General features: G+C 35.3%; 1 protein-coding gene across 4 annotated transcripts in view; it reads right to left on the minus strand.

Annotated features, from left to right (window-relative positions):
• The window catches only part of HPS4 (Hermansky-Pudlak syndrome 4 protein), a 304,728-nt gene that overhangs the window by 108,508 nt on the left and 177,642 nt on the right, over positions 1 to 18,578 (minus strand). For all 4 annotated transcript variants that reach the window (XM_090413587.1, XM_090413586.1, XM_090413589.1 and 1 more), the window contains one exon: positions 8,404 to 8,473. In XM_090413587.1, the coding sequence (XP_090269713.1) occupies positions 8,404 to 8,473 (70 nt within the window). The remainder of the gene's footprint in view (positions 1 to 8,403; positions 8,474 to 18,578) is intronic.

The following is an 18,578-nucleotide window of genomic DNA, read 5'->3' on the forward strand; positions in this document are numbered from 1 at the left end:
TCACTCTCTTTACTCCCACATGCTATCTCCTCCTCCTTCCATTTCTATATTAATGTAATTAAAGTCTCCCATCAGGATTATCTTCTTTTTACATGCCCAACCAATTTGCCTAAACATTTCACAATCAGTATTTTCTACATTCCTTGGCCTATAATAGCATCCTGTCAGATATACTAGCCTGTTAATTTCAACATCACATCACACAGATTCAAAATCTGCACATATACTATCAATTTTCACACCCTGGAATAATTAATAGCCCCCCCCCTCCCCTCCCTCTTTTCACCTACTCATCATTCTGGAAAAGTGTTTATCTTTCCATTTCTATTCCTGATATCGCATCATCTCAGACAACTAAGTTTCACTTATACTAATTATCTTTGGTCATACAGAGTAAATGTGACAAACTGCTCTTATTTTGAATATGCCTTACATTTGTATATAAACGTAACAATTCCTGTCTTTGAGGCCATTCTTCCAGCACCAACATTCTCTATTCCATCGTTTCTCAAACTGTGGTACATGTACCACTAATGGTACGTTATTTTTGGTGGTACAATTTTTGCACAAAATATTTAAATAAATGTTAAGAAAAATGTATTTTAATATTGTAACGAGTAGACTGTTCAAAGAATTTAGCTTGGCGAATCAAATAAAACAAACAAATAAATTTTATTGCAGTTTTATGTGAATTTTCGGATGCAAAGTCTCATTAGCATGTCATAAGGGTTTTCATATTAATATTTATTTTGAAACAGTATTTTTGTATGTAAAAAAATTATAATAAACAAAGTACATATAACATAATGAAAAACAAAAGCAATAGATTGTTGCAAGTTTAAGAGAAATATATTATTTTACGTGAAAATGTATTTTATTAAGATAATTATGCGATATTCCGTTAAAAAAATAAAGGAAAGTTATTATTTAACATAAATGATATTAAAAATAAATATTATGTTTATATTCGTATGAATGTGGAGTGGCGTTTTTGATTTATGCTGACACCGCTGTTAAGACACTACCACTACCGAGATACGATGTTCTTGCGAATGCCCGGGAATGTGCTGAATTTTGTTTATGAATGAGATCACTAGCAAAGTATACAGTGTTGTGTCCTGAATAAACCGAGAAAAAGAATTAACCATTTAATTATTCAGGAACAACTCTCTTTGAAAATAGGCAGAGAATGTGGTGTGTTGGCTATAAACTGGAAATGTATATATATATGTATATAACACTAAGATAGGAGTAAGAAATTATATAACAAATGAGAGAAAATTGTAAGACCTAACCTGCTATATGTATTGAATTAATTTAAGAACCCCATTTTGTGTGTCATAAGATAGCAAAATCTGTGGGCCATAGTCCAAGGGTCACCTTTTGACCGTCCAGTGTTACGTGTGCTGGGGGGGGGGAATTATGAGAAAGAGAAACCAGAGCGCTTTCTAAGAAAACACGGCAAGCACACGTGCGATGTAGTGGAAGGAGCTGGATGCCGTGACGAAAACCCACGTGACCGCGTTGGCAGGCATTGCAATATACGAGAAACGCCGGGAAGAGCATGAAAACAAAAAGGTCAAGCAACCCTCACTCGAGGCTTTTTGGTTCCTGTTTCCTGACCTCTCAGACATTGGTCCAGCCCCCACCTACGGAGAAGTTCCACGCTGGCCATGGAAGGTATGAGTCATCTGCTGCAGCGCACGGAATAGGGCTAGCTATTTCTTTGGACTAGGATAGCTATGCTACATCGTGCGACGATAGAACCAAGTAGATGCCATCCGTTCTGGCTAAGCTCCTGAGCCATATCACCCTTCCGGTTGAGAATCTGGCCATACAGTTGTCAAAGATGACCAGACGAGTAGCAGACTGAGACGATGCCTTGATGCCCAGACAAGGCAGAAGAAAGGAACGAGTATCATTTCAGAGACGGTAATGCAGACTCTTGTGTTATATTCTCCAGTTAAGGAATTGTGTGTTTTCCAAAGAACATTTGTGTAGTGGACTTATTATATGGAACTTTAGGAACTGTCTCCAACTTGGCATAGACCCATCTTTGTTTGACAACTGTCTGCCTAGAAGGGCTCTATTTATTTTGAATTAACTGTGTTGTGTTGAGTGATATAACTAGTGACCACGTGAGTGTAGAATGTGTGATAACTTGTGATGAGATAATGTTAAGTTACATATAGAGGTGGTTCAAGCAAATTTGTTCATGTATTTCATTAGTAGTAATGAACCAGAGATCTTACTTAAATTAGATTCAGATTACCTAGTAGTAAGACTTTCATGTATCATTTCTTTAATTAATAAATATGTTTCTTAGTACCTGCCTGATCTGGTTTAGTATATGAATTCAAACAGCCACTCATAAAATTATTATCGAACTTAACGGGAAGAACCCACGTGTATAATTTAATAAAGCGGACCACGACTGCATGCAAGAATATAGTGAACAGAAGTTAGATATTTATCATAGTTTAGTTACTGTGTATCACTCTGAGAGAGCCATCCTGGATAAGAGTTTCATCTATCCTTGGTATTGGCTGGCGCAGTTAAAAAATAAATTTGTCAATGCTTATCAGGTGGACTGTCTCAGAAGATATGTTTAATGTCCGCGTCTCATTCTAGGACAAAGCCCTAATCATTAAGTATCCTACACGTGATTAAACTTAAGAGCAGCCAAAGATTTTGTTTCTATAAAAAGGGGAAAGATTTAAGAGAACAGCGAGTTAAGTATAGACTAACCTTAAAGGCTAAAAAAGGGAAAAATATAGAACAAGAATATATAACAACAGAATATAATAACAGTAGCGTCACATTATTTGACATTATAATGTCAAATAAAATATAATGTAATGTCACTATAATGACAATATCCTCGTTATAATGGACAAATGGTTAGGAATTGAAAAATCAAAGAGGAAACGGCTGGCAGACGACACTGACACAGCTAGCACTTCTAGTTTTAATCCTGAATCTCACGAAGCATTTAGAAAATGAAATGCTACTGCTACAAGAAAGTATAATGAAAATTATTTGGAATATGGATTTTTCTGGAACGAGGATGAAAACGACCCCAGGCCATAGTGCGTTATTTGTTACGAACAATTTTCGAATCACTCGATGAAACCATTGCTTCTGCTATGGCATTTTCAAAACAAACACACCTGTTTAAAAGATAACCCTCTCGACTTTTTTAAAAGAAAACGAGCTGAAATGAAAACTAACAAACATTCACTTCATTCTTTTACTACAATTAACGAACGAGCAGAGGAAGCGTCATATTTGGTTAGTTTGAGAATTGTTCAAACTGCAAAATTACATACTATTGGAGAAACTTTAATATCACCTGCAGCCAAAGACATTGTGATGTCTATTCTTGGCCCTACAGCAGCAGCCAAGTTGAATGTTGTTTCTTTGTCAGATGACACTGTTTCGCGACGAATTAACGAAATGGCAGCTCAAGTAAAACAAACACTAATCGAAAATATAAAGCAAAGCAAATATTTTGCAATTCAGTTCGATGAAAGTACAGACGTAAACAATTTTGCACAGTTGATGGCTTATATTTGATATGAAAGAGAACAAGTCATAGATGAAGAATTCTTATTTTGCGAGCCTCTTCCAAATCATACCACAGCGGATGAGATTTTTAAGAAAATTAATGAGTTTATCACTGGCCATGAAATAAATTGGAAAAAATGTGCAGGAGTGTGTGCTGATGGTGCACGTTCAATAACAGGTTGTCATGGTGGTGTTTTCGCCAAAATTAAAGAAGTTGCACCAAATGCCAAGTTTACACATTGCAGCATACATCGTGAAGCACTAGCTACCAAAGCAATGCCCACAGAACTAAAGACTGTTTTAGATCAATCTGTGAAGGGTAGTGAATTTTTATTAAATGTTGGGCCCTAAATTCACGACTGTTCACAATTTTGTGCAATGAAATGGGCAGTAACCACAATAAACTCCTTTTACACACAGAAGTGCGGTGGTTGTCAAGGGGAAACGTTTTAACTCGACTATTCGAATTACATTCAGAGGTCCAAATATTCCTGTCAGAATTCAAATTTGAACTCAGCCATTGTATTACCTGAAGAACTCTGGTTATCATGTTTAGCGTATTTGGCCGATATTTTTGGAAAACTGAACGAACTGAATTCTAGTTTACAAGGTTCCAATATAACTGTCTTTAGTGTACATGACAAAATAAATGCAGCTGTGAAAAAACTAGAATACATGATTAAGGACATGAAAAGGAAGAAAATTGCTACATTACCAAAATTAGAAGAGTATCTCCAGGAAAATGATCTGTCACTGAATGAACAACTAATTGAAGATATAGAAAAACACTGCATAGGACTTGTTAATAATTTACATTCCTACTTTCCTGAAAATTTAGAAAATGAAAGTTGGATAAGAGATCCGTTTTCTTTTTCAGATATTATGCTAGATAATTTTTCAATTCAAGAAAGAGATCAACTCATAGATATTTCATGTGATAGAAATCTCATGAATGAGTTCAAAAAAGATAACTTATGCAATTTTTGGTTAAAAAGAAGAGATGAATTTAAGTATATTTCCGACAAAGTGATAAAATTTTTAATGCCTTTCAACAAAAGCGATAAAATTTTTGCAAAACTGGGTTTTCAGTCATGCTATTAATTAAAAATAAATATAGGACATGGTTGCAACTTGAACCTGATTTCATTACGTTTGAAATTAATGAAAATAAAGCCAGACATATCGAAATTGGTTAGAATGAAACAGGCTCATCCGTCGCATTAATCCTCACCAATAATAAATCTTAATATTTGCTCATGTACTATTACCCACCATTTACTATATTTCATTATAATGTAAAAGTTTCATTTACGAATATAAATAAATAATATACATTTAAAATGTTTTATTCTTTGATTATACACACTCCATTTGGGATGTATTGATTTTTAATCGGGAAATGCTTTTATGGTGGTACATATATTTTTTGATTCTTATTTATGTGGTACAAAATTTAAAAAGTTTGAGAGCCCCTGCTCTATTCTAACTGCTATACCACACCTCTCTCTTCAGTCTGATCACTCCCATTTCCCCTGATCCTGATTGCATTTCATACCTGTCTCATCCTTACCTTTATGCATTCCATTACTTTGTGTTTTTACAACCACATCTCCAACCTCATATCCAACTCCCTCTTGTTGCACAACCAGTTTAGCTGTGCTATCGCGCTTCACTACCCTGAGTGAATAACAGATTGTTTGCTACATTAACCTCTTGATTCTGTGTCTTCTCCACAAACAATAGTTTTTCTAAATGCCCAACATTCAAATGCAACCCATCAATTCCTTCAAATTCATTCCACAGTTCACAAACTGAACCTCCTTTGCTTGACAAAACCATCATGTTATTATCTCTGTTCTCCTTCTCAATTCACTATTGTGATATCCTTTATCTGCTGCAACTTCCTTAAATCTATCAATATCCCCCCCCCCCCCCCCAACTAAGTCATTTGTTCCCACAACTACCACAAATTCTAATGCTTGCATTCTCCTTCTCTGCAGACCATCAGTTATTTGTTTCATTGTTCCACCAGGAAAGCATGTTTTGTGTATTTTATAGTCACGATACTTCTAATGATATAAGATTATCCTTCAACTCTTTCTTCATAACACTAACTTCATCCTTCTTATTCACATTAGCCAACCTCTTCTTTAGGTGTTAAATCTCATATTCCAGATGTTTCATCTCAATTTTCATTTTCACTAACTCTTGCCTAAGCTCTTCTACTACGATCCTGACTCTAGCTCCCATTTCTAATTGCTCTAAATTATCAACTAAAGAGCATAGGAGGGTTCTGCATTAATGGATTTTATGTATCTCAAATATGGAGTGGTTTAACACAAACAAGTTTTAATTTGTTAGTGATTACTTTGGACCAAGAACTACCCTTTTTTCAATAATTTACAAATTTTTTTCTTTTGAGACAGAGGGAATCTTGATCTATGATTTGTAAAGTATAATTGCCATGTAGATCTTGCATTTTTTTTTTTTTTTGTTGTTGTTGTTGTTGTTGAACAGAAGCATTCCCTTTATCAGCTTTATTAATCACAATATTTTTATACTTATATAACTTTTTACGGAAACTATTTCTTTCTGTGATGGCTTTTGTGTGTATATTTCTCTGCATGTGGCTTTAAGATGGTTTAGATTTTGTCTGGATGCTGATCTGCCTAAACAAATGTTATGGACTATTGAAGGTAGAAGATTATAGATGTCCAGCTTTATGCTCATAATTTCTAAGTTAGGAACTTGCTTCAGTGCAATAGTGAAGTTATGATCTCAACTGAGGGCATTGTAGCTTTTTTTTCATAACATTGCCTGTTACAATTAGATTTATTTCACTTAATCATTGTTGTGCATAAGCTTTAACGAGTTTGCTCTCAGGATCTTGGTTTGAAATCCAGAGAAATATAAGCCAGTTAATAAACATCATTTTATAATTTAAGTTTGGTTTGCTGTTGTAATACCATTAAAATTGAGTTATGAATAAAGTCCAACACTAAACCTGTCAACCAGATTGATGATCCTCCATGGGGATGATACAGTACATAGAGTGGGACAATTTGATAAGATGAACTAAAACTGGCTAGACAGTTTTAGTTTCATCTTATCAGGTAATAACTTTGCTATTGCAGCAAAGCAAGTTCCTAACCTAGAAATTATGATGAACATAGAATGGGCATCTACAAATCCACCTTCAATAGCTAATGACATTTGTTTAGGCATAGCAGGCATCCTGACAAATTTAAACCACCTAAAAGTAGTATGTCACAGAAAGAAATAGCTGACTTAAAGTTGTGTAAGAATAAAAATATTGCAATAAAGCTGATAAGGGTAACGATACTGTCATGGAAAAAAAAATACAGGGTCTCCTCAATGACAATTCTATTTACCAAATCACAGATCGAGACCCCACTGTCTAAAAAAAAAAAAGAAACATCTTACAGTGGCTATTAAGAAATGTAGCCACTATAAAACTTCTGCCCTCTGTATCTGAGCATTTCTGATGACCAGTCTTACATGTTCTAGCTGTCTTTCCACACTGCAGGTTTCTAATAATAATTTTTTAAACTCCAATACAGAAATGTACTTGTGACTACATTTCCCCTTCATATTTGCTTCAGAGTAAATATCTAGGAATAAATACTCATTGAGATTATTTATTTGTTTTCCATGTGAATTTATGTCCAACTTTATGTTGGAAAATGGCATTAGTAATGGTTCATGTCCTGAACAGAAATCCAGCAGGTACTTCCCATTATTATCATTACTTACCTTTGCTCTTTTCTCCAAATTTTTGAAAGACATTTCTTTATGTTTGATATTCAACTCCAATTCTGTTGGTCTCCAGAAAACCAGCTTTCCTGTTTAGTCCATTCCACTAACAGTATCAAAAATTCCTATACTTTCCTACTAAAATCTTGCATTGTCCAGTCTTTCATTTTTGAAATTTGCCCATATCTCTACTTGAAAATTACTACTATTCATATTTATCTTCACGTTTGGCATTCTTTCTTTTTCCTGATCACTACTGCCCAAGCATGACATCACAGTTATTATTTAAATGTCTCATGTTTCTGTCTTCATCACAGTAACATTATTTATGTCAACATGACATTTTTGTAATTCCTCTGCCAATTTCACTTTTTTTTTTTTTTCAGTGATGCTTATGATGGTGAGCCATGAGTGAATAGTGTAATGTTTCAATGTTTGATTTAGTTTTCTGATGAAAACAGGAGCATTTTTTTCCTCCTCTTTTTTGTTCAGTATCCATGTGGATACCTAGAAACCAGTGGCTATATGAGAAGATAACAATTGGACACCAGGTCCAAAAGCTTGTCTAGGTACTTCATATTTCTTAAAGGCTACAAGAAGGTCTCCTCTCCATTATGTAGCTTTAACTCATAAGTTACAGCCTTGGGCAACTTTAATAACATACTTCAATGAATTCAGTGAAAAAAGTTTTCCAACCTACATGTGCTTGTGTGTGTATTAATACCCATCAACTCTCCTAAAGATGCTATTTTTAAGAACCTATGACCAGAAACTACCAATGTAAAATGTTATTTTGACATGGGGTGCAACAAAAACCAAATTAACATGACACCGAGAAAATAATGAAATATATTCACTGAATTTTGTGATTTTATTTCTCAAGGACTATTGGAAACTATCAAATTCTTTCAGAACTCACAGGTTGAGAAACTGTTCTAAAGATATAATGCATCTCAGATTTCACAATTATATTACCAATGCAAATAAAAACACTACCCCCCAATTATATTACCAATGCAAATAAAAACACTACCCCCCAAAGAAAATTATATTTGTACTCACAGATTTCCTGTAAGACCTTACAAGTGTCAAATAACTAGTAAGTTCAGGAGTCAGTTGGGTTGAAAGCAGCCTGCCAACAGAAAAAAAAAAATCTATTGCAATTTTAATGTAACTGAATCTGTTAAATAGGTGTTGAATTCATATGATATAACTAAATGATCAATCATCAGCTGTGAAAGCATTAATACAAAAAGGCATTCTTTCATAAATATTTTAAAATTTGTATCCATAATTAAATTTTGGATACAAATTCATCAGTAATGATAATCAAAGATGATTATCATTACTAAAAAAAAACAATTCACAATATGAAAGGTTCTGAATTTTTGTTTTCACACAGAAATAAAAAAATTATCAGCACATAAGCACACTAATCCACACATCACTGTGTCCAAATTTATATTGTAATATGAAAACTATGGAACAGATACAGAGATGAGTAACTAAGGCAATATCAAGACTCTAAAATGTCTGATTGTAGGGAGAGAAAAGAAATGTATAGGAAAAACATATGATGGACATGTTGAAGTTAGTGAGGGGATTTTACTGGATTAATATGGAAGGGATTATACATAGAGTAGAAGATAATGAGAGCCCATTACTGGAAGTTGTGTAAAGGTGTGGTAAAGAGGGGGAACAAAGAGCAGATTTCTTAGATAGAGTAGTGCAGGAGTGAAATGCATTGCTAGGGTATGATGTGTATAATAGGTATGTCAATGAGTTTAAGGTTCAATATGACATAGGTTGTTCATATGTTTACTCCATGGAAGGTTATTACAATAATAAACGGCAAGTTTCTGAGCACGTTTGATGTATGTTTAAGTCACAAGTGTTTTAACCGACATGACAAACACTTCAGTTATTTTTCAAAGGTAAAATGTTTGTAGTATCTACTTTTCAAATAATATGAATAAAAACGAACAATACAATAATGAATATCAGAAACTATGATTCACACTCACAAGTTCATTTTCCTTTGGCTGGTGAGGAAATAAAGATTTTTATCTTGAACCAAAATTAAAATGCAGGGTATCCATAATGTCCCTGGACAATTTTGAAACTGAATAAAAAATTATCATAACAACAATAGCTGTCTCACAATGTACCATAAAATCCATTTTTAAAAAGTTTTATGTTGTATTAATTTTTTTTCAGCTGTTCTACTGAACTTTTTGTTCAACAGCAGACCACATATCTTTGTGATAAAGTGTGTGTGTAATTTATCATACATTAAACTTTTGTATTTTTATGAAATAAAAAATATTCAGTTAAAAAAACTGAATAAAATAACATTACAGATAATTTTTATAATCATTGAGAAGGTTTGTTTTGGTACTTTATGAACATCTCTGTATTTGAAAGCTTCTATTCAGAAGACTTTTAGTACACTACCTTTAAAAATAATTTTCAAACTTTGGTGAAGTTAGATAAAATCATTTTTTAACAAATTAGAATAAAATTATTTTATATAAATAAATTAAGATAGTATAAATCAGAAGATAAAGTATTAAAAAAAATATTTTTTTAAAAAAATAATTTAATTGCCCCTAGTTTTATTTTATATAAATATTCATCTAAACACAGACAATACAAAATATGTGGTGAAATATTTCAGGAGTGATGTATTTATCCAATTTGTACTCAACTTTTTAAGGAAGACAGTTTTTCTTAAGAAGCAAATACTGCAGAAGAGGGTAACAATCAACAAAGTAAAACTGCAAAATTCCTGAATGTGAAATAAAAACATAGAATGGATATGATTAGGTGGAACATGAAGTTCATCATAAGACCGACATTTCCATTTACTGGAAGTTACAAAACATTCCATGTTTGGTCTCTAGAAGAGTTCCCAAGTCATTTAACTCACTCTTCCCATGGTACTATATATATATATATATATATATATATATATATATATATATATATATATGTGTGTGTGTGTGTGTGTGTGTGTGTGTGTGTGTGTAGAAAGTTTTTTACCTTGGGTATAATATATGTTAAAGATGCCAAGCTATTTTAAACCTGGTTTTACTCCATTTCTCAAGAAGCAAACAGACAAATAAATCAAGTTTACGCCTGCACGTAATGCAAGTCTAGGTGACCTGCAAAGTAGTGCAAGTCTAGGCAACTCATGGTTTTAAGCTCTGATCACTATTCTTAATATTTACCCTTAATGCAAAGCCCATCTCCTTGAGGAGATGTATGATGCTGTGCATTAAAAGCAAGGGGCCACTACCCAGACCAGTTTCGACCTTTATTGAGGTCTCGTCAGTGGGAGCCAGGCTTAGAAATACCAAGGTTAAGTAATACAGAGCTTATAAGTATTTTACCAAAACAAGTTACCATAAGGTGCTTTGACCTTATTAAATAAAAATCTCAGGATGAGAGATAGGTGTAGAAAGTTTTTTACCTTGGGTATAATATATGTTAAAGATGCCAAGCTATTTTAAACCTGGTTTTACTCCATTTCCCAAGTAAGCAAACAGACAAATAAGTCAAGTTTGCACCTGCACGTAATGCAAGTCTAGGTGACCCGCAAAGTAGTGCAAGTCTAGGCAACTCGTGGTAAAGGTGGAATAATATACTTTATATACTCTTATACCTCTTATACTCTCTCTCTATATATATAGTATAAGAGACACACCAAAGTAATACGGAAAATTTTTTGCTCTTGTGGTATGCATTACATAACATAGACAGGATTATCAGGAAAAATTCATATAAAGCAACATTTAAAAGACCTAACAAAAATGCAGTGCACTGACTGAGTTCAATGGTTATAGTCATAAATTTATGAACTGTAGAGAAGATCTGTTGCCCAACTATATCCAAAAAAGATCAATGTCTCATTGATCAACCCAGTTATGATCCTCCTTCAAAACATCTTAATCAACATGTTCATTATTATTTTCAGCCTTCCACTAAGATACTTAAGTTCATCTAGGATCATCATATTATGTTGGCATTAATATGAACCTCAACCAATTACCTGAATTCGTATTTATATCTGAATACAAATTAACTAATACGAAATACATATTTTCTATCCTAACAGTAAAAAATTTGCCTTTGTATATTTGTTTCAATTCCCTGTTTCACTATCTTATGTCCTCTGTAGAGTCTGGTTCTGCTAAATGCAACAAACTCCAGCTTTATATCTATCTATGTGGCTAAAAGATATCTATATGGTGATTTCTCAACTCTTCAAGGAATATCAACATGATACATGATCACCATATAGATGGTGATCTCTGTAGTGGCAAACATGACTGGACAAGCTATTGTCCAATCCTGTTTGTCACTAGAAGGCTTCTACCATCTAGCAGCTCTGATGGCACCAGCACCAACAAAAATAACAGTGTAAAGTACTGTCTGGGAAATTTCTCAACTCTTCAAGGAATATCAACATGATACAGATCAGTTACTGAAAAAATACACTATCAGCAGCCACAATTAAGAGAGAGTTTGACACATCAGAAGTTTTGAAGAGAGGTGCTTATGAATTTCACTAACAGTTATGTGTCAGCTGTGCACCAAGTACACTATCTACCAATAACTGCCCAGACACTTTAGCAATTTACAATTGATACCCACAGGCAAACCCTAATATCAAGTATGTCCACCTTTGACTTTGATCACCTCCTACACCTTTTGAGGGAGGCTTTCCACCAATGTGAGGCAGACATCAGGTGGAATTTGTTTCCATTCCTCCATCAAAGAAGCACTGAGTTCAGTGACAGATTGAGGATGTGCTGCTCTGGAACCTAAATTGCTGCTCCAATTCATCCCACAAGTGTTCGATAGATCTGCACATCGTTTAATGCCCATCTCTTCATACCAACACATAATTGCTGCAGCTTTGTGGCATGAGGAATTGTTGTCTTGATAATAACATGGGTCTGTTCCATAAAAACTCCACAGTGTAGCACTTGATTATCCAGAATATCAAGATACTGAGATGCCTTCATGGAACCACTGACAACTCCAAACCAACTGAATGCATACCACACCATTACTCCTCCACCACAAAACTTTAATGTGAGTACAACACACTGTGGTAACAAGCATTCACCAGGCTACCTCCACACCCTGCCATTAGATTAGAAACAGGTGAACCTTGATTCATCACTCCAGAGTACCATTTTCCACTGGTCAATTCTCCAGATCACACATTCTTTGCACCAGGCCAGACAAGCTGCCTTGTTTGTTATTGTGATATTTGGCTTGTGTGCCACTTCGTGGAAACCCAGTAAATGGAGCTCTCTTGAGGAATGGGTTTAGAATCCAAAAGTCTGTTGTCCTTATTGATTTGTTTATTTTTTTATATATTCAGGAATTCTTTTTTAGCTCAGGCTTCCAAAATATTAAAGAGAAGAGTATAGAATTCTGTAATGAGAATCAGAATGTAATGAGCTGATGGCTAAATTGGTAGCATCAAAAATGGTGCATGTAGCTGCAATCTGTTCATGCAGCCCAGCAAAACTGGCATGCCTATAGATATGGAGAGCCAGAATCATGAATGGCATGTTGGAAGAACTCTGCGAGGAGAAGAGAGTCAAGTTTGTGGATGTATGACATCCACAAACATTATGACAAGCTTATATTTGAGGGAAGAATGGACACTGTTGCTAGATGGAAGTGCATTGTGATGAAAGCAAGAGATCTGAAGTAAAAGAGTGGTAGTGAAGGGACTTAAGTGTTTGGGAATGGAAACAGTAGTAGCATGAGAGATGAAAAGAAAATGGGAATGCAAGAGGAACAGGGAAATGGAAGGAGCCCAGATGAATAGGGTATGGTATAGAAAGAGTGGATATTGGGAATAGTAGTAGTAGTGAATGTATTTGATCAGCATAAAAATGGAATAGATCAGGATGCAAGTGGGGTGATTGAGACAGAGTGGATATATGTTATAGGTGGTAATAAAGGTGACTGGGCCAAGGCAGGTGTGCCTGGAAAATTATAACCAACAAGTGGCTTGAGTAGGACTGGTTACAGAATGTGAACTGCTGTGTTTATTTACAAATGCCAGGCATATCGGAAATAAGGGAGATGGAATTGTTTCGCTGATTGAGTTTATTAGCCCCCAAAATTGTTGAAATAAGTGAAATGTGTTTGAATGAAGAAGATATCCAAACGGGAATAGAAATGGAAGGGTATAAAAGGCAAGAAGGGAGGGTGGGGAGAGTGCTGCTGATGATTATGTTATGACAAGCTTAGGAGACAGCTTGGAGCTATAGTATGGAATGAAGAATTAAGGTAAGGAAATCAATACTGCTTGGGAACTGACAAAGAAATAAGGGAGATAACAGCATTAATGTGTCAATATATTCCACAGGTCACAATGCTGAATAAGGTAGGTGTTAAATGGATGAATGAGGGGATTAAGCATGAAATCTGGAGCAGGCACTTTGGAGGAAGTACAAGATGAATAACGAAAAATCCCTCATGAGTTTTTTCGATATGTGGCAAGTAGAAGAAAGAATGATTATGATAAAATGCTGTTAATGGATGAAAGTGGAAGATTGGTGACTGCTGCTAACGACACAATTGAAGTGTTCAGTGAGCAATTCATCAGGATGCTTCATCCTCAGTATGAAATCAAAAGCTTAAGTGTAGAGAATGAAATAAAAAGACTAGTGAGCAAGAGGTATATGAGGAATTAAGCTAGATGTCAATAAGACAATAGGACTTGACAATATCATCACATATCTTGAGAGAATGTTCCATGGAGTTAGCATCAGACTTGGCCTACCTGTTTAACAAAAGTCTTGCAATAGCACAAGTCCCAAAAGTGTGGAAAGCAAAATTGATCCACTTCACAAAGGTGGTGATCAAGCTAGGGTAAGAAATTATAGGCTCATCTGTAAGGTATTGGAGAGGTTGGTGAGATATAAGATACAAAAGTGGGTTGATGACAGTGGAATTCTTTGTGCTTGTGAATGTATGTGTGGAAAAGGGAATACATATACGAGGGACGTCCAGGAAGTAAGTTCCATTTTTAAATATTTTCATTGCAGCACTTCGATTGCAATGGTGTGATGCATGCTGAGTTTGTTAATTCCTTAGCAAGGCGTTAGTGCTGTTTTCGGACATTCTCGCAGTGCTTATGCTTCTTGGTGTGTGTTTATAATGTCTAAGAAAATCGAATCGCCCGCCATGTGAAATTAGGTCAGTTATCCGTTTCTTGAATGCGAGGAACATTAAAGCAGCTGAAATTCGTTGGCAAATTATTGAGGTTTATGGAGAACACGCAATGAGTGATTCAATGGTATGAAGATGGGCAAGACTTTTTAATGAAGGAAGGACAGGTGTGCATGATGAACGGAGTGAGCGACCATCTTTAGTGACCGACGATTTGGTGTGTTCAGTTGAGGAGAAGATTCGACAGAATAGGGAATTCACTATGACGTCACTCTTGCTTCAATTTCCAGACGTTTCACGTTCATGTCTTCATGAAATTGTGTCACAGAAACTGAATTATTGGAAACTGTGTACACACTGGGTGCTGAAGTTGCTTACAGAACAACACAAAGTAAATCGGCTGGGCAGTGCGTTGGAATTCTTGACATGCTACCATTAGGATGGTGATGCTTTCCTGAGCAGACATGTCACCAGGGATGAGACTTGGGTGTCGCACGCAAACCCTGAATCCAAACAATAGTCCATGGAGTGGGGAACTCCTCATCACCAATCAAGATGAAATTGAAGACAACGGTTTTAACCTGCAAAATCACGTGCACTGTGTTTTGGGACATACAAGGAATTTTGCTGGTAGACTTCTTGGGTCAAGGCTCCACAATCAACGAGAGTATGTACTGCCAAACCCTTAAGAAACTGCGTTGTGTGATCCAGAATAAACAACGTGGCATGCTTACCAGGGGCATTGTTTTGATTCATGCCCGCCCACACACACAGCCGGTGTAACACAACAACTTCTCGCTACCTTCGGCTGCAAACAATTCCATCATCTCCATATAGTTCTGACCTCATGGCAAGCGACTTTCATCTGTTCAAACATCTGAAATCTTTCCTTGGTAGCTGGCAGTTTCAAGACGACGACGAGGTCAAAGAAGCAGTCGATACGTGGTTTGAGTCACAGGCTTCTGCCAGTGACAAAAACTCAAACCTTCTACGGCGAAGGTATACAACTCTTGGTGCCCCGTTATGATAAGTGCCTGAACAATGGTGGAAATTATGCAGAAAATTAGTGAAAGATGTCTACTTTAATTCCCAATAAATTTTTTTTTTTTTTTGTAAGTATAATTTTATTTCTCTGACAATCCATTGGAACTTACATTCTAGACGTCCCTCGTACATTGGTATATATAGCTTTTGATAGGTTGCCACATTACAAGTTGGTCACTAAACAATGAAGCAGATTGGATGATAGACTAGTGAGTTTAATAGATAAATGGCTATCGGATAGTTGTGTAGGGGGGGGGGAACTATCTCAAAAGAGGAAAGACACTAGTGATATGCTGCAAGGATCAATTTTGGGACCACTGTTATTTGATTTGTGTATTAATGACAGTGGGATATGTTTAGCTGGTGATATACAACTGTTTGCATAAGATGCAAAACTGGGGAGAGTCATGAGGAATCAAGCAGATATGGCCTTACAGGAGGACTAGAATAGATTGTATGAGTGAGCAACAGTATGGAACTGTAAATTCAATGTTGCAAAGTGTAAGGTTCTGAAATTTAATAGACAACAATGGGAAGCAAAAATTTTGGAGGGAGTTGAGGAAATAAGAGACCTTGGAGTAGTGGTGGACATGGATCTGAAGTTCAGAAGTCACATTGCATAAGTTGTGAAAACATAACATCAGATTATGGCAATCATGCAGAGGGCATTAACTTGTAGATATAAAGAGGCTCCATTGTATAATGCCTTGAACAGACCTCATACTGATTATTGTGCACAGATTTAGTCCCTGGTTTTCATCTTGATAAGGATATATTGAGTTGTAAGAGTCTAGAGAAACTAAAATGGCAACTAGTTTTTGGGATGTGGGATATGAAGTCAGAGGGAATGCAGTCTGCAAAGCCTTGTGAATAAGAGAAAGATGGGATATGATTGAGACATTTAAGTTGGTAAAGGGCTGTTACCAGTTAATGTGGAAGAAACTTTTTGTAGAATGGGGTAGAACCAGGGGACATACCTGGAAGTTGTATAAGGAAGGTGTGAGCAGGGACATAAGAAGTATGATGTATTCTTTGCATGGAGAGTGGTTAGTCAGTGGAATGTTTTGCCTGACAATGTGGTGAATGCAGATACATCGAATGAGTTTAAAGCATGGTTTGATGGACTTGTAACAGTGTTTGCGTCCCACAATGAGTCTTTAGACTCCATGGATGTCTGGTGTTAATAATAATATTAATATTAATTAATTTTAATTAATATAAATAAATTAATATAAATTATTTTATATTAATATAAATTAATATAAAATAATAATAATAATAAATTCACAATGTTTACATATTTAAAAATAGACACATTCCATTGTTAGTCTATTAAGTAGTAACTTAATAGACTAACAATAATCTATTAAGTTACTTAATAGACTAAACATCAAATAGTAACTTGATGGTTAGTGGTATTATGCATATAATTTAACTCTGTATGCATTAGACATTTGATTTCTGAACACCGCGTGGTGCAAAGAATCTATGGCACTCCAAAAATACACAAGCAAGGCCTACCTACTATTAAGGCCCAATTGTAGATGCAAGATGTTCTCCAACTTCTTTGTTATCCAGATATCCTACACAATCTGGTAAACCATCATATCAACAAGGTAGACTCTATTATAAACACAGTACACTTTATTGAATATACAAAATATGTGACAATAGAACCTACTGACCTACTTGCAACTAGACATCAATCTGTTTGGCAATGTGCACACAGAAGAAACTACTCAAGATCTATTTCTACTGAACATTATCAACAGCACTATCATTATGCACTTATCAACAGCACCTTCAAATTCCCATACAAATTTCATAGACAGAAAAAAGGACTAGTAATTGGCTTTTCATTGTCACTACTGCTAGCAAATTTGTTCATGGAGTCCTTTGAGAAACAAGTCTTGGAGCTCCATTAAATATTACCTAAAGCATAGCTTTGGCATGTTGATAAGAATCATTTGGCCCAGCTCTGCTAATCAACTAGAGAAATTCCTCACTTGCCTACACAAAAAACATTCATTCTCTAGCCAAATCCACATTCTCATACGGGTATCTGAGTAAGACAAACTCAGCTACTCAGTTTATAGGAAGCTGACTCAGATTGGAAGATGTTGCATGCAGTAGACATTTCATATTTCTAGACACTGCCCCCCCCAGTGACAAGAATCCAGGGTACCAAAAAATACATAAGCAAGGCATACCTACTAAGGCCCAATGTAGATGCAAGATATTCTGCAATTTCTTTGTTATCCAGATATAATCTATTTAGGTGGGAGATTGAATTTCATCATCCAGTGTGAGACCACTGCTTATTGGAGGCCTGAAAAAAATTTCCATCTTTAGTCCCCAGAGCAGGGTTTCCAGACTATGTAAAAAATTAAATTAAAAAATACAAAAGATATATCGGCATAACTAACCTCCCCCGATTCAGTCTTATGTAGCTCGATCTAGCAACCGGAATGTCACGAATAGTAAGGAGACTAATCAAGACATGGGAAGGATTCCACAAAAAAGTTTGAAAAGTTGCTGATGGCAGAGGGTGGGAAATAATGTGTCCTAAGTATCATAGGACATCTTCAGTACAGTTAATTCAAACAATACTAGGAATTACATACAATTAGGGCACATGCTTACAATGGAATCCCTCTATGTGTGCAGTAGCGTGTTAGAATTCAATTAAAATATAACTGAAAAAAAAAAAAAAAAAAACGATTACATTAAAATGAGATAACATATAAAATTATTTTACACAATTTAGGATGACAATTTCCCAGACTTTAGAGATAGTAAGAACGTCATTACGGTTCAAATTAGGTCTGTGACATAGGACTTCAGCACTTTCTTTATATAAACGTACATGTTTATATGAAGATCTATGTAGAAGTTTGGTTTTCTTCGAATGGATTGTATGATTTGGGTTTTCAATTCCGTGTTGTGCGAGGCCAGATTTCTGTAGTTTGATGTGACGGATACGGTCTTGA

The sequence above is a fragment of the Typopeltis vanoorti genome, chromosome 24 (assembly GCF_054136105.1).
Source record: "Typopeltis vanoorti isolate ZY-2024b chromosome 24, IOZ_Tvanoo_1.0, whole genome shotgun sequence".
Taxonomy (NCBI): Eukaryota; Metazoa; Arthropoda; class Arachnida; order Uropygi; family Thelyphonidae; genus Typopeltis; species Typopeltis vanoorti.